The sequence below is a fragment of the Pristis pectinata genome, chromosome 6, assembly GCF_009764475.1.
Source record: "Pristis pectinata isolate sPriPec2 chromosome 6, sPriPec2.1.pri, whole genome shotgun sequence".
NCBI classification, from domain to species: Eukaryota; Metazoa; Chordata; class Chondrichthyes; order Rhinopristiformes; family Pristidae; genus Pristis; species Pristis pectinata.
In genome coordinates, this window is record NC_067410.1 from 51,270,564 (window position 1) to 51,295,976 (window position 25,413).

A 25,413-nucleotide genomic window follows, 5' to 3' on the forward strand; every position below is an offset into this window, starting at 1 on the left:
TCCTGTCCTCTTTGCTCCTATCCCTGTCCCTGACAATGCTAAAGGTTATGGAGCAATGGTCACTGTCCCCCAACTGCTCACCCACCGATAGATCTGTCACCTGACCCGGTTCATTACCTAAAACTAGATCTAATATGGCATCCTCTCTAGTCAGCCTGTCAACATACTGTGACAGGAATCCATCCTGGACACACTTAACAAACTCCGCCCCGTCTAAACCTTTGGCACTAAGTAGGTGCCAATCAATATTTGGAAAGTTGAAGTCTCCCGTTATAATAACCCTGTTATTTTCGCTTCTTTCCAAAAACTGTCTCCTAATCTGCTCCTCAGTATCCCTACTGCTACCAGGGCGGCCTATAGAATACTCCCAGGAAGGTAACCGCTCCTTTCTCGTTCCTAACTTCCACCCATATTGACCACCATAATGTAGAGGATCCTTCTACATTAACTACCCTTTCTGCAGCTGTAACAGTGCCCCTGACCAGTACCGCCACCCATCCTCCTCTTCTCCTCCCCTCCCTATCCCTTTTAAAACACTGAAAACCAGGAATATTCAATATCCATTCCTGCCCTGGTGTCAGCTATGTCTCTGTAATAGCCACAATATCGTAGTCCCATGTACTTATCCAAGCTCTCAGCTCATCTCCCTTATTCCTGATGCTTCTTGCATTTAAGTAAATGCACTTTAGCCCATCCACCTTACTACTTTTATAGCCTGTAGTCTGCTCCTCCTTCCTCAAAGCCTCTCTACCTGTCAGATCTGACTTTTCCCCATCCCCTTCTTCCTCTGACCTACTCCTCCGGTTCCCTTCCCCCTTGCAATCTAGTTTAAACCCTCCTGAACCACCCTAGCAAAGCTGGCTGCAAGGATATTGGCCCCCCTCAGGTTTGGGTGTAACCTGTCCTCTCTGTACAGGTCCCAACTTCCCCAGAAGAGATCCCAATGATCCAAAAATCTAAAACCCTCCCTCCTGCACCAACTTCTCAGCCATGCATGTATTTGCCATCTCCTCCTATTCCTACCTTCACTATCGCGTGGCACTGGCAGCAATCCTGAGATTGCTACCCTTGAGGTCCTGTTCTTCAGCCTTCTGCCTAGCTCGCTAAACTCACTTTTCAGGACCTCATCCCTCTTCCTACCTATGTCGTTGGTACCAACATGAACCACGACTTCTGGCTGTTCTCCCTCCCGCTCAAGAATCCTGTGGACCTGATCAGTGACATCCCAGACCCTGGCACCTGGGAGGCAACACACCATCCGGGATTCATGCTCACTTCCACAGAACCTCCTACCCGTTTCCCTGACTATCGAGTCCCCTATCATTACTGCCTTCCTTTTCACCTCCCTTCCTTTCTGAGCAGCAGGACCGGTCCCAGTGCCATAGACCTGGCTACTGCTGCTAGGCCCCAGCAGGTCATCTCCCTCAACAGCTTCCAAAGCGGAAAACCTGTTACTGAGGGGAACAGCCTCCGGGGTCCTCTGCTCTGTCTGCCTGTTCGTTTTCTTTTTCCTTTTCCCTCCCCTGACAGTCACCCTTCTATCAACTTCCTGGACTCCAGAAGTACCTGCTCTAAGGGGGGGGGGGGGGGGGGGGGGGGGGGTGACTGTCTCCTTATGTACAGTATCTACATAACTCTCCCCCTCCCTGATGCTGCGCAGTGTTTGAAGCTGCAACTCCAGCTCATCAAGTTTGAGCCGAAGTTCCTCCAGCCTCAAGCACTTATTGCAGATGTGGCCATCGTGGACCACAGCAAGGTGCACGGGCTCCCACATCAAGCAGCTGCAGTACACCACGATGTCCTCCATCTGAACTAATTATTTTTCCCCCTAGCTTTTCCTACTTAAAAATTTATAAACAGATAACAGGTAAAACCTTACCTTTACCTACTTACCAGCTACTCAACCGCCTTGCCCCTTTATGCCGAAGCCCCTTAAGCCAAAGCCTGACCACTCTGCTCCCTCTCACTCCACTGCCCGCTCCGACGCTGCCTGCTGGATATGGTGGTTTGCTTTTTAAACTGCCCGTGCCTTACCTGCTGACGTCACGCGTCTGCGCAGTCCAGCCCCCACTATTCCCGATTAAAACTTATATAACAACTTATAATAAAGAACCTTATAAAAACTAAACCTTATAATAAAAACCCTATTAAAAAAAAACTATCTGCTCCAAAGTCCCGACGTCTGCCGAAGTGAAACCTACGAAACCTCTGAAGTTTTTTTTTACCCGCTTTTTAAACTGCGCGCGCCTTACCTGCTGACATCACGCGCCTGCGTATTAAAAAGCAAACCGCCATATCCAGCGGGCAGCGTTGGAGCGGGCAGTGGAGTGAGAGGGAGCAGAGTGGTTGGGCTTTGGCTTAAGGGGCTTCGGCGTAAAGGGGCAAGGCGGGTGAGTAGCTGTTAAGTAGGTAAAGGTAAGGTTTTACCTGTTATCTGTTTATAAATTTTTAAGCAGGAAAAACTAGGGGGAGAAAAAAAGAATTAGTTCAGTAAGTATGTAAGTATGATCTTAGTACATACTTTGAACTGGCGATCTTCCCCGAGCTTACATTCAACTTTATTTGTGATTGTTTTTGCGCTCTCATGCATGGCTGTTTTGTTGTGCACAGGATCATACCTTTTCTTCCAACAAAGAACACTGAGAATTTATGCAGTAAAGGACAGGGTTAACTTGTAACATTATACACACACCCATTACACTCAACCCATCACTGACAGGTTCAGCAAAAGTACCACTGGAATCTGGAGTACAGGTCTCATGTTTAATATATAAGAGATATCACACTGCGCAGACGATGTTTTTTAAACATTATGAATTGCAATTCTGATGAAGTGTACATTAGCATCAGTAACGGAATGCTAGAAAGGACAGAGACCATTGATTCATATATATTGCCTCACCTTTTAGGGTTTTCTTTAAATGAGAAAGAAGACCACCGAGCCTCTGCTGGTCAAAGTAATCCACCTTCCCATTGAAAAAGAGCTGAGGGGGGACGTATGCATCTGCAAGCACAAAAACAGAGTAACCAAGAAAGTGGACAATGGCTCACCACAGAACAAATGCACAGTCAATGGATCACAACTCCACACGCGCGCACACACACACACACACACACACAATGGACCACCACTCAGTGTGCACACATACAGTCAATGGATCACAACTCCATGCCCACAGTCAATGGATCACCACTCTACACACACACACAGTCAATGAATCACTATACACGCATGCACAGCTGCAGTCAATGGATCACCACTCCACACACAGTCAATGGATCGCCACTCTACACACAAACATAGACAGTCAATGGATCACCACACACACACACACACACACACACACACACACACACACACACACAGAGTCAATCGATTACCACTCCATGCTCGCACACACAGTCAATCACCACTCCATGCATGTGCGCGCACACACACCATACAAACACACACACAATCAATGGATCACCACACACACACACACACACATCCAGTCAATGGATCACCACAGACACACACCCAGTCAAACATTCACACTCATGGTTAATGGGTCACCATTACACAATATAACAGCCTTCTCCAGGTTTTGTGTTGGTGACTTTGTGCTCCAAGTAGGAGCATAAACAGCCCACTGGACCCTGCATCGCAAACCTTCCAGTGAAAGCAGTAATTAAGCTATCTCAACTAGTCCTTTCAAGGACATTAAAAGAGCAGTTGACCTTTCTCTTTATACACTCAAAACTCCACATTGACGTCACAGCCCTCCAAAAAGAGAGGAAATGACAACATCAAAATCACTGCCTGTGAGCCTCAAAACCATGAGCCAGCTGAGTAAGCATAGAACAAATAATGACATGAAAATTTTGGAAGCATCAACAGTGAGCAAAGGAGGTGTGATCATGGTTTGAAATGGGGATATCACTATAGCGGACATATACAATGATCATCATGTGTCTTAATCCCACACTACCTTCCCTTCCTCATCCAGTCCAGAAAGCCTGCTCAAATAGTCGAACATGGGAATCTATCACAGAATGGTCTCTCTTGATGACTCTGCTCTATGATCTGAGGCTATCTGAATCATTTGGTTCTGCAGGTTGGACTACAGGTCATAAGCTTAACCGATGTTCTGTTACCACAACTTCAGGTACCCCAATTGCACCACAGGAACCATCCTGACTCAGTCCTGCACAGCTAACATCATTCAATCAATTTAGCCAAGAAGAGTCATATCTGCAACATATAATAAAGAAATTTCCTTGGCACTTTCTACTGTCAAATCCTGGTGCGATATTGTCGCCAAGGAGTTTAAACTGTTTAACCCACAACTCAATAAAGCAATGAAAATGTGTTCAGGAAAATTGAACTGCCTTCCACTCCTATCAAACATCCCACCTCCACAAAGCAAAAGAGCATCAAATATCTCCAACTAGTTCAGGTACCTGCCTAATTCTGACACACGGTGCTGGTTATCAAACCCATTCATTAATAAAAATTCCTACAAATCAAACGAATGAGAACGAATATCTGTTTGCACACCCACAGTCAACGGGCCAGTGCTCAACACACACCCACAGTCGTGGGCCAGAGCTCAGCACACACCCATAGTCAACGGGCCAGTGCTCAGCACACACCCACAGTCAACGGGCCAGTGCTCAGCACACACCCACAGTCAACAAGCCAGTGCTCAGCACACACCCACAGTCAACGGGCCAGTGCTCAGCACACACCCACAGTCAACGGGCCAGTGCTCAGCACACATACACACAGTCAATGGGCCAGTGTTCAGCATACACACAAAGTCGATGGGCCAGTGCTCAGCACACACCCACAGTCGATGAGTTGCCACTCAGCACACACCTACTGTCGTGGGCCAGTGCTCAGCACACACCCACAGTCAATGGGCCAGTACTCAGCACACACCTACAGTTGATGGTTCACCATTGATGACTACACTCAGGGATCATGAGTCATCACACATCTGTGCTTAGTGGATCACCATTCAGGTCACTTCCCACTCTTCTATACTCCAGTGACAATAAGTCCATCCAGCTCAATCATTCCTCATTAGATCACAAAAGAAACATGTAACAGGTTCTAGGAAAGAAATTTATGCTTTGGGATAAATTTCAGCTGCGGGTCCTCATCACTCACAATGTACAATTCAGATACTGACCTGCCTGCACACACAATTAAACACTGGTCTATACCTTCACTGGGTATCGCTGATGGATTCCTCAATCTGTACTCATCCCAGTAACTTCGCAAAGCAGCAATCAGTCGGTGCAAGAAGCAGACCATGTATTCAGGAGGGCAAAGAATTGTTGGATTCTGTAAAGGCAGAGAAGGGTATGTGGCTGTTAGTGCTGTAGCATTTGAGCAGCTAATAAAGATGAGATGGCCTCCCGAAGTGGGCAAATATGCATCTTCCTCATAACATTGGACCCCACCAGAGATCCAGCAAGCCACCCAAGACTGAGACCTCAGGTGGGCAGAAGAGGGCATGGAGACAGAGAGTGACAAAGAACCCAAATGTGAGTGACGGAAGAAGAGAAAGGTGAAGGGAAGGGTTGTGGAGAGGAAGGGGACAGGAGGATGGGAGAGGAGAAGTAGCAAGAAAGACCTAAGCACTGGGAAGAATGGGGTAAGAGGTGGGAAAGAGGCTGGAGGGGAAGTGGTTGGGAAGGAAGAGAGATCCAGTGGAGTGGTTGAGGTCAGAAGTAAGGTTGTGGAGTTTGAGGAGTGAAGGGTGGAGTAATTGTGGAAAAAATTTATGTGAGATCCAGGTGTGTTAGGGAAGATCTGGCAAGGGGGTATCTGAGGAGAGAACCATGGTAGGTGTGTTATGTGAGGAAGGAGACACAAGGTTCAGGAGGAAACAGGAAAGACTCAATCAGCAGGAAAATGCAAGACCAGCTAAGTGGTGAGGGAGTAGATGAAAGAGTAAAGGTCCAGCCATGGTAATGGAACTGGGAGGTGGAGGAGGGGAGTGGGAGAAACTTTGGCAGGTGAGTGAAATTGGGACCAGAGGTGGAAGAAACTTTCCACCAGTAACTGATGATAACTCAGATTCCTTACATAGCCAACTACAATATAAAACTGGATGTATAGTCTACATCTACCTGGTAGGATGCATCTAATGCCACAGTATCCTCATTTAAACCCCCAGTAATCCTATAACCCACTGATGTTCACCCTGGAAATGAAGTCATGATCCCTCAGTTTTGCACTGAACAAAGTGCTATGAGTTTCCCTCTCAGTAACTCCTTTAATGTGCATTCTTCTCACCATCTGTACTAATCCCAATAAATCTCCTTCTTCAATATCTCTCATTGCTCTGAGTCCAATTTACGCTCAACTAGCTGCTTCCACTCCACTTCTGCAGTATCACTTCCCAGTATGGTAAATTTGGCCTTCAGCTATTTGAGAATTTTTACTTCTATTTTGCTGTTTACCAACTAAATTCTCCTGAATGCGATTTAGGAATTTCTGTGTCTCTATACTTTTCACACTGACTGAATCCCAGTTAATATTCAAGTAATTGAAATTTCCTGATTATTATTCCCCTAGTGTTTTTGCGCTTATCAGAAATGTGCCTACAAAGTTGTTCTTTCATCTCCCTCGCACTGTTTGGCAGTCTACAGTATAATTGTTCCTATTTTTGTTCTTTTGTACAATTGATGTATATTTTAAAACAACCACAGAACTGGACTCCCTGCCACTCACTCCCTGTCACAGGAAAACTTCTGGTATTTATGGTAGCAGAAATTCCAAAAAGCCCGACTCAGTCCTTGCTGACAATAGTTACCTGATAACCAGTTCCAGTTTGTCACTTTATCAGCCTTGTAACTAGCATGAGCAGAGAGCTTGTTTACCACTAACTTTGTGAAAGAAACTATATTAAGGTCAAAGTTAAATGCAAAATTAAACAATAGAAAGAGACTAACACCCAACAACATTCTCCTCCACCCTCCATAATCCTGAGTTTGTAAGCGCAGTTCTCCATGGAAATGGACTCTATGTTACTTCCGCTTCTGGTTTCCTTCTATCTGAGTTACTTCATCCTCAACATTCTCTTCTTCCTTGAACCTCACCCACTGCCAAACACCCAGCAATGGTCTAATGACTCTGGTATCCGCCTTAACCCCAAACTCCAGTCCAGCTCATTAACTTCCATCTTCCAACACCCCAAATCTGCTCCGAATGCAAATACAGGTAGTTCCTAGGTTACGTGAGGGTTCCGTTCCTGAGAACTGTCCTTGCTGATTTCTCTAGATTAGAAACCTCTATTTTCTATAACCACCCATATTGTATCGTTTTACGTACACTTGTTATAAGTCTTTCATTTCATTGAATAATCACCCTAATATTACCCATAATTAAACTCACAAGATCACAAGGCAAGGGAGCAGAAGTAGGACATTCGGCCCATCGAGTCTGCTCCAAAGAAAAGAAAAAGAAAAAGAAGATAGAAAAAAAGAAATGAGAAATGGGGGAATGTCCATGAGAGAGAAAAAAAAAACTATTCCTTTCTATCCCCAATTTCCGGCCTTATCCCCATATCCCTTGACACCTTGACTAATTAGGTAACTATCTATCTCCCCCTTAAATGCGTCCAATGATCGGGCCTCCACTGCTGTACATGGCAAAGAATTCCATAAATTCATTACTCTCTGGCTAAAGAAATTTTTCCTCAACTTTGTTTTAACCCTGTACCCTCTAATTCTAAGATTGTGCCCTCTAGTCCTGGACTCACCCACCAAGGGAAACAGCTTAGCCACATCTACTCTGTCCATTCCTTTCAACATTTTAAATGTTTCTATGAGGTCCCCTCTCATTCTTCTGTACTCCAGTGAGTACAGTCCAAGAGCCGAAAAACGCTCATCATATGTAAGCCCTTTCATTCCGGGAATCATCCTCGTAAATCTCCTCTGAACCCTCTTCAACATCAGTACATCCTTCCTAAGATTTGGGGCCCAAAACTGCACACAGTATTCCAAATGAGGCCTCACTAGTGCCCCGTAGAGCCTCATTAACACCTCCCTACTTTTATACATTATACCTCTTCAAATGAACGCCAACATAGCATTCACTTTCCTTACTGCTGATCCGACCTGGTGGTTAACCTTTAAGGTATCCTGCACGAGTACCCCCAAGTCCCTTTGTACTTCTGTACTTTGAATTTTCTCCCCTTCTAGACAATAATCTGCCCATTTATTTCTGTTTCCAAAGTGTACAACGGCACATTTCTCAACATTGAATCTCATCTGCCATTTCCTTGCCCATTCTCCTACACTATCTAGGTCTCTCTGCAACCTTCCTGTCTCCTCAATGCTCCCTACTCCTCCACCTATCTTGGTGTCGTCTGCAAACTTAGCCACAAAGCCATTTACTCCATCATCCAAATCATTAATGTACAAAGTAAAAAGAAGCGGCCCCAACACCGACCCTTGCGGAACACCACTAGTAACCGGTAGCCAACTAGAACAGGATCCTTTTATTCCCACCCTTTGTTTTCTGCCAACCAGCCAATGCTCCACCCATTCCAATATCCTACCTGTAATTCCATAACCTCTCATCTTATTAATCAGCCTCTTGTGCGGCACCTTGTCAAAGGCCTTTTGAAAGTCTAAATACACAACATCTACAACTTCTCCCTCATCCACCCTACCTGAGATTTCCTCAAAAAACTCCAATAGGTTGGTCAGGCAGGATCTTCCCTTCAACTAATGGAGTATGTACTGTATCCAGTCAGTAATGAATACTGTGAAACATTTTATCATTATTGTTATTTCTAGCTTGAAAAATGATTTAAAAGTGGGAGAATTTGTGTAAAGTCGAATTTCCTTAAGTCAGGTCATTCATAACCCGGAGAGCTTCCATACACTTTCAACCTCCCTACGCCCATAAGCCCATACCTCTAAGCGCATCACCGCACCCCCCACCCCACCCCACCACCACCACCATCTTTATTCAATCAAGTGCCCTCAATGTCTTCAGCCATCCATTCACCTGCTGGGTCTCAAACCATTGACCCCTCATGGTTGCCCTCTTTCAATATGGCCTCTCACTTCTTCCAACTCAGTCTCTCCCCCATCCTGGGGATTGGTTGCCTGTGTGGATGTGGGAAGGATAATGCCAACACCATGCCAGACCTCTCACTGCAGTAGCTGCTGGTGATGCTGCAGAACAGGTGGAGTCCTGGTGCAATGAGAAATCCATATTTAGCAGCTTCTTCACACTGCTAACAGTATCCAGCAGATTCATGCCCAATTCCTGGAGACAGGAACTCAATCCAGGTTCCATGCTAATGCATCCGTAAACAGATTTAGAGCAAGTATCCACTTACTCCCAACAACAACTAGAGTAATAGAGCCTTAGAGAGATACACCACAGAACAAGCCCTTCGGCCCACCAAGTGCACTCCAACTATCAATCACCTATTTACATTGATCTTACAATAATCCTATTTTTTATTCTCCCAACATACTCCACAAATCCCCCGGATTCTACTACACACTAGGCAATTTACAGTGGCCAATTAACCTGCCACGCACACGTCTTTGAGATGCAGGGGGAAACTGAAGCATCTGGAAGAAACCAACGTGGTGACAGGGAGAAATTAAAATCTCCAAAAGACATAGGAGCAGAATTAGGCCATTCAGCCCATCAAATCTGCTCCACCATTCGATCATGCCTAATTTATTTGCCCGTCTCAACCCCATTCTCCTGCCTTCTCCCCGTAACCTTTGACACCCTTACTAATCAAGAACCTATCAACCTCTGCTTTAAATATACCCATTGACTTTGCCTCCACAGCTGTCTATAGCAATGAATTCCACAGATTCATCATCCTCTGGCTAAAGAAATTCCTCCTCATGTCAGTTCTAAAGGGATGTCCTTTTATTCTGAGGCTGTGCCCTCTGGTCCTCGACTCTGCTACTACTGGAAATAACCTCATCACATCCACTCTATCCAGGCCTTTCAATATTCAGTAGGTTTCCGTGAGATCCCCCTTCATCCTGCTATACTCCAGTGAGTACAGGCCCAGAGCCATCAAACGCTCCTCATACCCAGGGTCATTCTCGTAAACCTCTTCTGGACCCTCTCAAACACCAGCACATTCTTCCTTAGATATCAGGCCCAAAACCACTCACAATACTCCACTGTGGTCTGACCAACACCTTATAAAGTATCGGCATTACATCATTGCTTTTATATTCTAGTCCTCTCAAAATGAATGCTAATATTGCATTTGCCTTCCTTACTACCGACTCAACCTGCAAGTTAACCTTTAAAGAATCCTGCACTAGGACTCCCTTTGCACCTCCGATTTCTGAACTCTCTCCATTTAGAAAACAGTCTACACCTTTATTCCTTCTACCAACCTGCATGACTTTACACTTCCCAATGCTGTATTCCATCTGCCACTTCTTTGCCCATTTTCCCAACCTGTCCAAGTCCTTCTGCAGACTCCCTGCTTCCTCAACACTACCTGCCCCTCCACCTATCTTTGTATCATTTGCAAACTTGGCCACAAAGCCCTCAATTCCATCAACTAGCTCATTAACATATAACGTGAAAAGTAGCGGACCAACACTGACCCCTGCAGAACACCACTAGTCACCGACAGCCAACCAGAAAAGGCCCCCTTTATTCCCACTCTTTGCCTTCTACCAATCAGCCCATCTTCTATCCATTCTAGTACCTTTCCTGTAATACCATGGGGTCCTATCTTGTTTAGCAGCCTCGTGTGCGGCACCTTGTCAAAGGCCTTCTGAAAATCCAAGTAAGCACTTTGTCTATCCTGCCTGTTACATCCTCAAAGGATTCCAACAGATTTGTCAGGTAAGATCTCCCCTTAAGGAAACCAAACTGACTTCAGCCCATTTTATCATGTGCTTCCAAGTACCCCAAGACCTCAAACTTAATAATGGACTCTAACATCTTACCAACCACTGAAGTCAGGCTAACGGGCCTATAATTTCCTACCTTTTGCCTCCTTCCTTTCTTAAAGAGTGGAGTGACATTTGTGATTTTCCAGTCCTCTGGAACCATTCCTGACCATTCTTGAAAGATCATTACCAATGCCTCCAAATCTCTTCAGCTACCTCTTTCAGAACCCTGGGGGGTAGTCCATCTGGTCCAGGTGACTTATCCACCTTCAGACATTTCAGCTTCCCAAGCACCTTCTCCTTAGTAATAGCAACTACACCCACTTCTGCCCCCTGACTCTCTCGAATTTCTGGCATGTTGCTGGTGTCTTCCACAGTGAAGACTATGCAAAATACTTATTTAGTTCATCTGCCATTTCTTTGTTCCCCATCACTACCTCTCAGGTGTCACATTCGAGCAGCCCAATGTCCACTCTTGCCTCTCTTTTACTCTTTATTTATCTGAAAAAGCTTTTGGTATCCTCCTTTATATTATTGGCTAGCTTACCTTCATATTTCATCTTTTCTCTTATTGTTTTTTTAGTTGTCTTCTGCTGGATTTTAAAAGCTTCCCAATCCTCTAGCTTCTCACTAATTTTTGCAATATCATATATCCTCTCTTTTGCTTTTATGCTGCTTTTGACTTCACTTGTCAGCCACGGTTGCCTCATCCTGCCTTTAGAATGCTTCACCTTTTTTGGGATGAACTGATCCTGCATCTTCTGAATTACTCCCAGAAACTCCTGCCATTGCTGCTCTACCATCATCCTTGCTCAGGTCCTCTTACAATCAACCTTGGCCAGCTCCTCTCTCCTGCCTCTGTAGTTACCTTTACTCAACTGTAATACTGATTTATCCAATTTTAGCTTCTCCCTCTCAAACTGCAGGGTGAATTCTATCATATTATGATCACTGCCTCCTAGGGGTTCCTTTAGCTTAAGCTCCCTGATCAAATCTGGTTCATTGCACAACACAAAATCCAGAATTGCTTTTTCCCTAGGGGGCTTGACCACAAGCTGCTCTAAAAAGCCATCTCGTAGGCATTCTATGAATTCCTTCTCTTGGGATCCAGATCCAACCTGATTTTCCCAGTCTACCTGCATACTGAAGTCCCCCATGGCCACCATAACGTTGCCTTTCTTACATGCCTTTCTATCTCCTGTTGTAATTTGTACTCCACGTCTTGGCCACTATTCGGAGGCCTACATATAATTCCCATCAGGGTATTTTTACCCTTGCAGTTTCTTAACTCTACCCACAAGGATTCTACATCTTCTGATCTATGTCACTTCTTGCTAAGGATCTGATTTCATGTTTTACCAATAGAGCCACCCCACCCCCTCTGCCCACCTGCCTGTCTCTTCGATAGGATGTGTATCCTTGGATGTTTAGCTCCCAGTTGTGATCTTCTTTCAGCCATGATTCTGTGATGCCCACAACGTCATACCTGCCAATTTCTAACTGCGCTATAAGCTCATCTACCTTTTTTCATATACCGTGTGCATTCAAATACAACACCTTCAGTCCTGTATTCACTACGCCTGTTCTCAAATTTGTCTTCCTGTTGTCTAAAGTTAAATTCTTATCCCTTTCTAAACTTTATGTCTTATTTGTTTATTCTGGAGACTTCAGTAACCTCTCCTGTGCTCATCTTCCCTTTTACTTAATCCATACTTTTCCAATGTGTTGCACCCACCATGTAAAGCGCTATCCGCAGCCCTAGTTATGTGATTCGCCAGGACCCTGGTCCCAGCATGGTTCATGTGGAGCTCATCCTATTGGAACAGCTCCCTCCTTCCCCAATACTGGTGCCAATGTCTCACGAATTCAAACCCACTTCTGCCACACCAATATTTAAGCCACACGTTTAACTCTCTGATTTTATTGACCCTGTGCAAATTTGCATGTGGCTAAGGTAGTAATTTAGAGATTATTACCTTTTTGGTTCTGCTTTGCAATTTAATCCCTAGCTGCTCAAATTCCCTCAGCAGAAACTCTTCCCTTGTTTTACCTACATCGTTGGTACCCACATGGACCATGACAGCTGGATCTTTCCCCTCCCACATCTCTGTGCAGACAGCACCCGAGGTCAGGATCGAACCTGGGTCTCCGGTGCTGCAAGGTGGGGGCTCTACTATCTATGCCCTTGTACTGCTGAAACTTGAATTTTCAGATAAAAAATTGTCCCAGGACACAAGATATTTGGATAAATACATGGATAGGAAATGTTTAGAGGGATATGGGCCAAACTCGGGCAAATGTGACTAGCTTAGGTAGGTATCTTGGTCGGCATGGACGGGTTGGGCCAAAGGGCCTGTTTCCATACTGTATTACTCTATGACTCGATGACTTTGCAATAGACTTACTGAAGAAGATTTGAGACCAATCAACATTGGGAAACATTAAGACAGGAGAGCAAAAGCTTGGTCTCAGAGGTAGATAAGATCGATCTTAAGTATTGTTTGAAAGGAGAAGCAGAGAGGCAGAGAATTTTAAAGAGAAAATTCCAAGGCTTTGCGTCCAGGTAACTGAAGACATGGCCAATAGTGGTAGTAGAAAGGAAATCAAGGGTCCACAAATGAGGGCTGGAAGTTACAGGAATGGGTGGTCTACTTGCATAAAGTCCAGTCCATGGAGCCCAAATATCCACAGTTCATCACCAACAGTTTAGCTTTCAGTACAAAGTGGCTAATTAAGTTTAGTTTCTTTCATTACAGTAAAAATGATAACCAAAGACTTTATATATTATGATGGGTCATGATTCAGTAGTGCCAGACTGATTGGAAGGGCAGATAATTAAGAAAATTAAAAGAACCAAAGATCAGAAGAACTTTAAAAATCTTCACAAAGGTAAAAGGCAAGCTAACTATATGTCACATCAAAGTTTAAGCAGAATTCATTATGTGTTTTCTTTTAAAAACTGTTCATTTAGGACATGAAGGACATGGACAGTGGTGGTAGTGGTTAAAGAATCCCAGAAGCCTAGACTAATAATTCAGAGAAGCAAGTTCAAATCCCACCATGGTAGCTATGGAATTTAAATTCAGTTAATAATCTGGAATTTAAAAATAAATGCGGTCACTTTTACAATACTGTAGTGGAGAGATGCTTCTGAACAAAATTAGGATCCCTCATGGTGGTTTGCTCATTAGCAGTCAAAGACCCAATCTGGCACCAGTGCCCTTAATGACACATTCAGGTGTGATGTGATAAAATGGTGCTCCTCCACGCTGAACAAGGCAGCGCACCACAAGATAAAAGAGATATTCATACCCACATTAACATAGCCCAGAAGTTCAGAGGTCCTGATTCTATCATGTTCATTTATACCTCAAAGAAAACCTAATCTAAGTATCAATTCAAAATTCACCAGAGAATGTTTAAAACATGTGTCATTTTTCACCACTAGATGGTATAATTGTGCAAACACTGCTGGAAAGGATTATAGGAAATGAGCAGGAGAACACCACATGGTGTAAACACCACAGGACCAAAACCAGGGTCTTCAACTTAAGGAAGGGCAATTATAATGGTATGAATGTGGAGTTGTCTAAGGTGGACTGGGAAAATAAGCTAAGAGATAGGTCTGTAGATGAACAGTGGCAGATATGCCGATTGCTGGTCCACAACACTCAGCAGGAATTTATCCAAATTAGAAAGAGGGATTCATTAAAAAGAGGCACAATCTGTGGTAACAAAGAATGTCAAGGATAAGGTTAAATCGAAAAGTAGAGAATACAAAGTGGCAAGGGCTGCTGGTGGACCAAAGGACCAAAGTTTTTAGAATCTATCAGCAAAAGACTAAAAAGCTCATAAGTTGGTGGGCATGTTACATTTTTTTTAAGGAAGTTTTGAGGACTTCCTTGAAGTGTTATCTTTGTCCTCCTGGAAATTGCTTGCTGTGACGGAGTTCAGAGCAGAGTGCAGAAGTTGGCTGGAGCACACTGAGCATGATTGGATCTATTGGAGTACAGAGCATAACTTCTGCTATATGGTATTACCAACGAGGCTGTGAGTTTCTCTTGAGTAGGCTGACATTCTACATCTACATTTCCAGTCATATAATATTCTCTGTGCCTTTCAGTATTTTCAAAAGAATTTAAAATTTTGTTGGGATTACTTACTGCCCCCTGAGATTCTGAGAAAATCCAAATTTCAAATACCTTTGAAGTTAGTTGCTGTAATTTGAAATGAGGTTAAAAATGATGGACAATGTGGGCAAGAGATTGTACTTTGCACTGGGAAAGCCCTGAAAAAGTGAGGCACATTGAGAAAGCTGTAATGGTACCTCAAGATTGTACGTAAACAAAGCAGCAGGTTAGTACAGGGTTCCTCACAGCTTGTAATGCAGGGTGAATGCAGATTAGCTTGGCTGTGCTGAAGAATTTTATGAAGCTTGAACACCATTCCTATTGTTGCTTTTAAGATAACTAAGTGGAAAACAGTCCAATTACAGCATTCTGACTTACGCCTAGGTGAGGGCAACAGAAATAATTCTTCATTTCTTCACTCCATAGCAGAGCTTATGAACAGATAGAGTATGTGAAGGAGCCTCTGTCTTTTAGGATGGTTAAACTGTGTAGGATTTAAATTCAGGATCCTAATAGTTGATGGTATTAGTGTGTGCTACAAATGATCTGACTTAAACAAATCCTCCTATGTTTTTGTGAAATGTGCTTCAGAACACAGGCATCAGTTTTGGGGGAAAAAAACTTGGAAATTTTATTTCTCAAAGGGATCATTTATTGTTTTGTTGATTTTTATAAATGATCCACATTCTCATGTTGTAGCATGACTGTATTCTTTTTGCCAGCAGCATAAACTGATCTTTTTATTATCAGTAATGCACACCTAAGCATTAGTGAACTGATATATTTTGGTGGAGGAGAGAATTAGTTTACATTGTGCTCTCCATATAAAATTAGATCATTTTTGAAACTAGATAAGAAAAAGGTTTTGATAGAAAACATGAATTAAACCCTTGTACACAACAAAATCATTATTTCTACAGTTGTATTATTACTTGGTGTATGACTTACTGAACAATAGCTTCACTTTCCCATTCTTCTATCTGTGGCTCAGTGGGTAGTACCTTTGCCTTTGTCATAAATTCAAGTTGAACTCCAGAGACTTGAGCATAAAAATTGGGGCTGATTCTCGAGAGTGTTGCAGTATCAGAGGTGATATCTTTTCAATGAGACTTTGAAATCTATAAGCACTTGGAGAAATATGGACTGATTAAGGACAGCCAGCATGGTTTTGTGAAGGGAAGATCTTGCCTCACAAGCCTGATAGGGTTCTTTGAGGAGGTGACCAGGAAGATTGATGAGGGTAGTGCAATAGATGTGGTCTACATGGATTTCAGTAAGGCGTTTGACAAGGTTCCGCATGGTAGGCTTCTTCAGAAGGTCAGAGGCCAAGGGATCCAGGGAGGCTTGGCCATGTGGATTCAGAATTGGCTTGCCTGTAGAAAGCAGAGGGTTGTGGTGGACAGAGTGCATTCAGATTGGAGGGCTGTGACTGGTGGTGTTCCACAGGGATCGGTTCTGGGACCTCTGCTTTTTGTGATATTTATTAACGACTTAGATGAGGGGGTGGAAGAGTGGGTTAGCAGTTTGCAGATGACACAAAGATCGGTGGTGTTGTGGATAGTGTGGAGGGCTGTAGAAGCTTGCAGAGGGATATTGATAGGATGCAGAGCTGGGCTGACAAGTGGCAGATGGAGTTCAATCCAGAGAAGTGTGAGGTGGTACACTTTGGAAGGACAAACTCCAAGGCAGAGTACAAGGTAAATGGCAGGATTCTGGGCAGTGTAGAGGAGCAGAGGGATCTGGGGGTTCATATCCACAGATCACTGAAAGTTGCCTCGCAGGTGGATAGGGTAGTTAAGAAAGCTTATGGGATGTTAGCTTTCATAAGTCAGGGGATCGAGTTTAAGAGCTGCAAAGTGATGATGCAGCTTTACAAAACTCTGGTTATGCCACACTTAGAGTACTGTGTCCCGTTCTGGTCACCTCATTATAGGAAGGATGTGGAGGTGTTGGAAAGGGTGCAGAGGAGATTTACCAGGATGCTGCCTGGATTGAAGAGTATGGATTATGGGGAGAGATTAAAGGAGCTAGGGCTGTTCTCATTGGAGAGAAGGAGGATGAGGGGAGACATGATAGAGGTATACAAGATATTCAGAGGAAAAGATAGAGTGGACAGCCAGTGCCTCTTTCCCAGGGCGCCAATGCTCAAAACAAGAGGACATGGCTTTAAGGTATTGGGTGGGAAGTTCAAGGGTAATGTCAGAGGGAGGTTTTTCACCCAGAGAGTGGTTGGTGCATGGAATGCACTGCCTGGGGTGGTGGTGGAGGCTGATACATTGGACAGGTTCAAGAGATTGTTAGATAAGCATATGGAGGAATTTAAGTTAGAGGGATATGTGGGAGGAAGGGGTTAGATAGTCATAGGTGTGGTTTGAAGGGCGGCACAACATGGTGGGCTGAAGGGCCTGTATTGTGCCGTATTGTTCTACGATTCTATGGTTAAGGAGAAAAATTGATCTTGAGAGAAAACACGTGTAGTATAAAAACAGACATTAGGAACTTCTATAGATATATAACTAGGAAGAAGGTGGCTAAGGTAGGGATGGAACCTCTGAGGAACGAGGTGAATTAATACAGGAAACAAAGAAATGGCAGATATGATAAATCAATTTTTTTTGCATCAGTCTTCACCATGGAGAACATTGCAAATATCCCTAAGGTAACAGATGGGTTATTTTCAAATAACGGGGGGGGGGGGGGGGGGGGGGGGGATACACACACAAAATGCTGGAGGGACTTAGCAGGTCAGGCAGCATCTATGGAGAGAAATAAACAATTGACGTTTTGGGTCGAGATCCTTCATCAGGACTGGAAAGGAAGAGGGCAGAAGCTGGAATAAGAAGGTTGAGGGAGGAGGAGGAGTTCATGTAAGCAGGTGATAGGTGAGTTGAGAAGGGGATAGTTTGAAGACAATGTGTGAGTTATTTTTGTTTTACACAGGAAGTGGTAGGTGCCTAGAATGTGCTGCCAGAAGAGATGGTAGAAACAGATACAATAGCAATGTTTAAGAAGCATTTAGACTGTCACATGAACAGGCAGGGAATGGAGCTTTAAAGACCAGGTGTAGGCAGATGGAACTAGTTAAACAGGCATCATGATTGGGGCAGACATGGTGGGCCAAAGAGCCTGTTCCTGTGCTGTACTGTTCTATGTAACTTATAAAAATCCAAATCACAAGGGATAAAGTATGAGAGAAACTCATGGAGCTAAAGGCAGACAAATCGCCAGGATGCAATGGTTTGTACTCACGAGTTTTAAAGGAAGTGGCTGCAGAAATAGCGGGACCCATTGGTTACGATTTTTAAAAACTTGCTAAATTCCAGGGGAGCCCAGAAGACTGGAAAACAGCCAATGTGACTCCTTAGTTCAAAAGGGGAGGAAGACAGAAGGTGTGGAAATATAGGCCAGTTAGTTTAATGTCTACTGTTGGCAAGATGCTGGAGTCAATAATCAGAGGAAGTAACTGATCATTTAGGAAAGCTGAATGTAAACTAACTTAGTCAATCTGGTTTAATGAAAAGTGAATCATGTTTTACAGATTTGCTGCAATTCTTTCAGGATGTGACAGGGAGAGTTGACAAAGGTGAACCTGTAGATGTGATGTATCTAGATTTGCAAAAGGCATTAGATTGGGTGCCACATTAGAGGTTGATACATACAGTATATTAAGAGCCCTAGGTATTGGAGGAGGTGTGTTAGCATAAGTTAAAAATTGGCTGTCACATAGAAAACAGAGAGTTGGAATAAATGGGTCCTTTTCAAACTGGAGAACTGTAACTAGTGAAGTACCCCCAGGATCGGTTCTTGGCCCTCAATTGTTTACTGTTTACATTAATGACCTGGACAAAGTTTAAGGTTTCCAAGTTTGCCAATGATAGAAAAATAGGTGAAAGGACATGTTGTGATGGGGACACTGTGATGCTGCAGTGGCATGTAAATAGAAACATGGAAACATAGAAAACCTACAGCACAATTCAGGTCCTTCAGCCCACAAAGCTGTGCCGAACATGTCCCTACCCTAGAAATTACTAGGCTTACCCATAGCCCTCTATTTTTCTCAGCTCCATGTAACTATCCAACAGTCTCTTAAAAGACCCTATCATATCCGCCTCCACCACCGTTGCCGGCAGCCCATCCCACGCACTCACCACTCTCTGAGTAAAAAACTTACCCCTGACATTTCCTCTATACCTACTCCCCAGCACCTTAAACCTCTGTCTTCTTGTGGCCACCATTTCAGCCCTGGGGAAAAGCCTCTGACTATCTATCCGATCAATACCTCTCATCATCTTATATACTTCTATCAGGTCCCCCCTCATCCTCCGTCTCTCCAAGGAGAAAAGACCGAGTTCCCTCAACCTGCTTTCATAAGGCATGCTCCGCATTCCAGGCAGCATCCTTGTAAATCTCCTCTGCACCCTCTCTATGGCTTTCCTGTGGTGAGGTGACCAGAACTGAGCACAGTACTCCAAGTGGGGTCTGACCAGGGACCTATATAGCTGCAACAATACCTCTCGGCTCCTAAATTCAATTCCCCGATTGATGAAGGACAATACACCATATGCCTTCTTAACCACAGAGTCAACCTGCGCAGCCGCTTTGAGTGTCCTATGGACTCGGACCCCAAGATCCCTCTGATCCTCCACACTGCCAAGAGTCCTACAATTAATACTATATTCTGCCATCATATTTGACCTACCAAAATGAACCACTTCACACTTACCTGGGTTGAACTCCATCTGCCACTTCTCAGCCCAACTTTGTATCCTATCTATGTCCCTCTGTAACCTCTGACAGCCCTTCAAACTATCCACAACACCCCCAACCTTTGTGTCATTCTCAAACTTACTAACTCACCCCTCCACTTCCTCATCCAGGTCGTTTATAAAAATCACAAAGAGCAAGGGTCCAAGTACAGATCCCTGAGGTACACCACTGGTCACCGACCTCCATGCAGAATATGACCCTTCAACAACCACTCTCTGCCTTCTGTGGGCCAGCCAGTTCTGGATCCACACTGCAATATCCCCTTGGATCCCATGCCTCCTTACTTTCTCAATAAGCCTTGCATGGGGTACCTTATCAAACACCTTGCTGAAATCCATATGCACTACATCTACTGCTCTCCCTTCATCGATGTGCTTAGTCACATCCTCAAAAAATTCAATCAGGCTTGTAGGGCAGGACCTGCCCTTGACAAAGCCATGCTGACTATTCCTAATCATATTATACCTCTCCAAATGTTCATAAATCCTGTCTCTCAGGATCTTCTCCATTAGCTTACCAACTACTGAGGTAAGACTCACCGGTCTATAATTCCCTGGGCTATCCCTACTCCCTTTCTTGAATAAGGGAACAACATCTGCAACCCCCTAAATCTTCCGGAATTTCCCCCATCTCCATCGATGATGCAAAGATCCCTGTTACCATTGATAGGGTACCATTAATAGGATAATTGATAGGATACCATTGACCAGGGATACTAATGGTATCCCTGTTACCATTGGGCGGCCTATAAAAGACATCCAGTAAAGTTATTGACCCCTTCCTGTTCCTAACCTCCACCCACAGAGACTCTGTAGACGGCCCCACCACGACTTCCACCCTTTTCCGCAGCCGTGACCCTATCTCTGATCAACAGTGCCACTCCCCCACCTCTTTTGCCTCCCTCCCTGTCCTTTCTGAAACATCTAAAACCTGGCACTTGAAGCAACCATTCCAGTCCCTGAGCCATCCAAGTCTCTGTAATGGCCATCACATCATAGCTCCAAGTATTGATCCAAGCTCTAAGCTCATCCGCCTTGTGCAGAATAGTCTTTGCGTTAAAATAGATACATCTCAAACCTGTCTGAGCACGTCCCTTCTCTATCACCTGCCTGTCGTACCTACTACTAGCTTTCTCCATTTGAGAGCCAAACACCTCTTCCCCAGTCTCTCCAGTTCAGATCCCACCCCCCAACAATTCTAGTTTAAATTTTCCCCAGTAGCCTTAGCGAACCTCCCTGCCAGGATATTGATCCCCCTGGGATTCAAGTGCAACCCGTCCTCTTTGAACAGGTCCTACCTGCCCCAAAAGAGGCCCCAATGATCCAGAAATCTGAATCCCTGCTCCTTACTCCAATCCCTCAGCCATGCATTTAACCTCCTCCTCATTCTGTTCCTATACCCACTGTCACTTAGCACAGGCAGTAATCCAGAAATTACTACCTTTGAGGTCCTGCTTCTCAACTTCCTTCCTTATTCTCTATAGTCTTTTTTCAGGACCTCATTCCTTTCCCTACCTATGTCGTTGGTACCAATATGTACCACGACCTCTGGCTGTTCTCCCTGTTTCTGTTCCAAATGACCAATCCCTTATTTTCACACCATGACCCATGAGCCTAAATACCCCATCCAGAGGAAATGTCAACTCTGCATCCACCCTGTCAAGCCCCATAAGAATTTTGTCTGTTTCAAATGTGTTCATTTCTGAACTCTGGAGAGTGTATAGGCCCAGTACGCTTAACTACTCCTCATAGAACAATCCCCAACAATCATCCCCATCACAATCTGGTGAACCTTCACCGCACTCCCTTTATTACAAGTACATCCTTCCTTAGCTGCAAGACCAGACCTGGACACAATATTCCTGGTACCATCTTCACTAGGGTCCAATATATTTGGAGTATGATGGTATTACTACTCCAGTCCTCGTGCAATAATGACCAACATGCTATTTACCTTCTTAACTGCCCTCATTTTCTAAATTTCCCAACATGGAGAACATCTCTTAGGAAGTAACTGACCCATCAGGCTATCTTAGAATCCTATATGTTTCATAAAGAGCATCTCTGGGCAGACCCCATCAAGGAGTCATCTATGGCTCTATTCCATAGGGGGATCCACCTTTGCTGAAGCATTTCTAACAAAGAGTAATTTCAGAGAGACCCACCACCTGAAGTGACCACATTGTAATTTTCTGTAACTGTCCTCACAGGGAACCAAATTTGAAGCAGTTACCAGAATTGGGAGTTGGGCACAAACATGTACAAAGTCAAGATTTGTGTCATTTTATTAATGAATTTCCAGTTATTCAGAAGAACTGTTCAATGCCTCTCATCCCTCTCTATGGTTTCTCCATTTTGGCTTCCCTCAACAACTATAAATGGTAAGCATATTATTACCACCTAAAGGACCCATGTTATTTGTTACAAATTCATTCCAGCTGTAAGCTACAGGAGTTGATGGAAACCAATGCATCAGGAAGCAGGACACATGGTTAGACAGACACTTTGTTCCAGGAAACACTCACATCCTTTGAGGGGCTGAACAGTCATTTCCTATGCTGTGAGAAAATATGTGAATTAAATATAAGGACTTTCAAATTGGTCAATTAAGAGGGATAGAAGGCCGTGACTATGCGTGAGGCAGGTATGGGAATCCAGAAAGTAGAGATGGAGGAGGATTAGCCCTTGTACTTGCCTAAGTGAATGAGAGCAGATCCTGTAGGGAGGATAACTAAACTCAGCACAGCACTGTGGAACAGGGGGCCATTCAAGTTGGGGTAGTGAAAAGAAATGTAGTGGTAACAGTGGAAGTAGAGTTTGCGGGGTCAGTATCAGGCTCTGCATCCACAGGAGTGTGTCCAGAACACTTTGATACTTCAGGGCCCTACAGGAACTTGGAGTGGGGAGAGGAAAGATCAAGTTGTAGTAGTCCGTATGGAAAACAATGACATGGATAGGATAAAGGAGGTCACTCTGATGGAGAAATATGAGCAGCTAGGGTCCAAATTACAAAGAACCACAAACATGATAATCTCTGGATTACTACATGAGCCATGGCAAATTAGCATAAAGTAATTAGGTCAGAGAGGTCAATATGTGGTCCAAAGATTGGCATGGGATAAGTGGGTTTCACTTCACAGGCACAGGAACCAGTACTGGGAAAAGAGGGAGCCGTTCCATTAGGACTGGCTTCACTTGAATCCAACTAGGATGAGTGTCCAGCTGAATTGAATTACTATGCTATAGATAAAGCTTTAAACTAAAAAAAATCTGTGTGGAGGGGGTGGGTTCTAGTAAAGGTGAAATTAGAGATACATAACACAAAGTGATATATCAGGGCAGTGAAATGGATAATGATAATCAGTAAGAGCAGTGCATTCAAACATAAAAATATACTTGCAATTAGAGTTAGTGCAGGAAAACGTCGCTCAAATACAAAACTGAATTCTCTGAATGCACACCAACTTCATAACATGGGTGCATTGATGGCATAAATAGAAATGAATGGATACAATCCAATAGACATTACAGAGATGTGGCTACAAGGTGATCAAGTCTGGAAATTAAATATTCCAGGGTAATTAATTTTTAGAAGAGGTAGGCAAAATGGCAAAGAACGGGGGAATGGCCCGGATTTTAAATGGTGGGATAAAGTCAGTGCAGAGAAAGGATCATAGCTCAGAAAATCAAGAACTGGAACCAGTTTGGGTGGAGCTAAGAAACAGCAGCTGTCACGAAACACAAACAGTGAAGGTAATGCAGGGCATAATGTAAATCAGGAAACAAGAATAATGTAATAATCATGGGAAACTTTAATCTACGTAGAGACCAGGCAAACCAAAGAAGAAGCAAATATGTGTTGTGTATTAGAGCTCAATATGTAGAGGAACCAATGATGGCTACTTTAAATTAAATATTGTGCAGTGAAAAAGAGTTCATTGATGATCTGGTGGCTTTGGGGCATTAGCGGAACAGTGATCATGATTTGATAGAATTTTATATAAAGATTGAAAGCAAATTAGTTCAACCTGAACAAACTATGAAGGTACAAGGATGAAATGGCTGTGGCAAACTGGGAATGTACATTAAAATTATGATGGCACAGTGGTGCAGCTGGTAGAGTCGCTACCTCACTGCACCAGAGACTCAGGTTCAATCTTGGCCCGGGGTGCCTACTTTGTGAAATTTCTACATTTCCTCTGTGACTGTGTGGGTTTCCTCAAGGTGCTCCGGTTTCCTCCCATATCCCGAAGACAAGCGGGTTGGTGGGTTAACTGCCCCTAGCATGTAGGTGAGTGATAGAAATGGTGGGAGTTGATAAGAAAGTGGGGAGAAAAAACAAAAGTGTGATTAGTGTAGGATTAGTTTAAATGGGTGGTTTATGGTTGGCATGCACTTGATGGGTCAAAGGGCCTGTTTCTGTGCTGTATCTCTCTATGATTTTATGACTTCATGTATGATAGTAAACAAAAAGTGGCCAATTTTCAAAGAATTAATGCATACTTTACAAGGAATATAGTAAGTTTAAATCTTTTCAACCATGATTTCATTGAATGGAGGAAAAGGCTTGCAGGACCAGGTGACCCACTCCTTCTCCTAATTCATATGTTCCTGCTTTTATTTCTTAAATTCTTACATTTGAAGTTGCTTCACAGGAATGTTATCAAGATAAATTTGACATTAAACCACATTAGGTGGCTTGATCAAAAGTTTGACCAAGAATGTTGTTTTTAGATAGTATCTACAAGTGAGGAAAGAGATAGCAAGATTTTAGGGAGAGAATTCAGAACTTAGAACCTAGACAATTAATGTCACTGAATCAAAGGTGGCGCAACGAAAATCAGGAGATCCACAAGAGGCCAAAACCGAAGGAGCTCAGAGGTCTCAAATCTGCGGGAAAGCAAGACCATGAAAAGATTTCCAAATATAAGAACTTTAACATCAAAGCACAGCCAGATAGAGATGCAAGTCACAAGGGTCATGGGTCTACAAAAGACTTTTGGCACATGAGCAATTAAATTTTGAAAGAGTTCAAAGTTACAGAGGGCTGAAGCTGGGAGGCCAGCTAGTAAAACAATGTAATACTCAAGTCTCAGAACAAAGGTTTCAGTAGTGGGCTGGTCAAAAATGTAGAAGTCCAGCATGGGAACAGGCCCTTCAGCCCAACTCACCCATGCCAACCAAGATGCACACCTGAGCTAGTCACATTTGCCTGCATTTAGCCCATATCCCTCTAAACCTTTCCTATCCATGTGCCTGTCCTAATTTTACCCATCTCTATCACCTTGTCTGGCAGCTTATTCAACATACCCACCACCCTCTGTGTGAAAAACTTGCCCCTCAGGTTCCCTGTACATCTTTCCCCTCTCACCTTAAACGTATTCCCTCTAGTTTTAGACTCCCCTACCCTGGGTCTATGCCCGTCATGATTTTATAAACCTCTATAAGGTCACCCCTCAGCCTCCTCTGCTCCAGAGAAACAGCCCCAGCCTATCTAATCACTCCTTATAACTCAAGCCCTCCAGTCCTGGCAACATCCTTGTGAATCTTTTCTGCATCCTGTCTAGCTTAATCACATCCGTCTTATAGTGTGGCAACCAAAAATGCATGCAATATCAGCA

General features: G+C 43.8%; 1 protein-coding gene across 2 annotated transcripts in view; it reads right to left on the minus strand.

Moving 5' to 3' along the window:
* The window catches only part of LOC127571811 (E3 ubiquitin-protein ligase RNF123), a 331,679-nt gene that overhangs the window by 217,800 nt on the left and 88,466 nt on the right, over window positions 1–25,413 (minus strand). For both annotated transcript variants that reach the window (XM_052018522.1, XM_052018523.1), the window contains exons 20-21: window positions 5,212–5,332; window positions 2,903–3,004 (exon numbers count right to left, since the gene is read on the minus strand). In XM_052018522.1, the coding sequence (XP_051874482.1) occupies window positions 2,903–3,004; window positions 5,212–5,332 (223 nt within the window). The remainder of the gene's footprint in view (window positions 1–2,902; window positions 3,005–5,211; window positions 5,333–25,413) is intronic.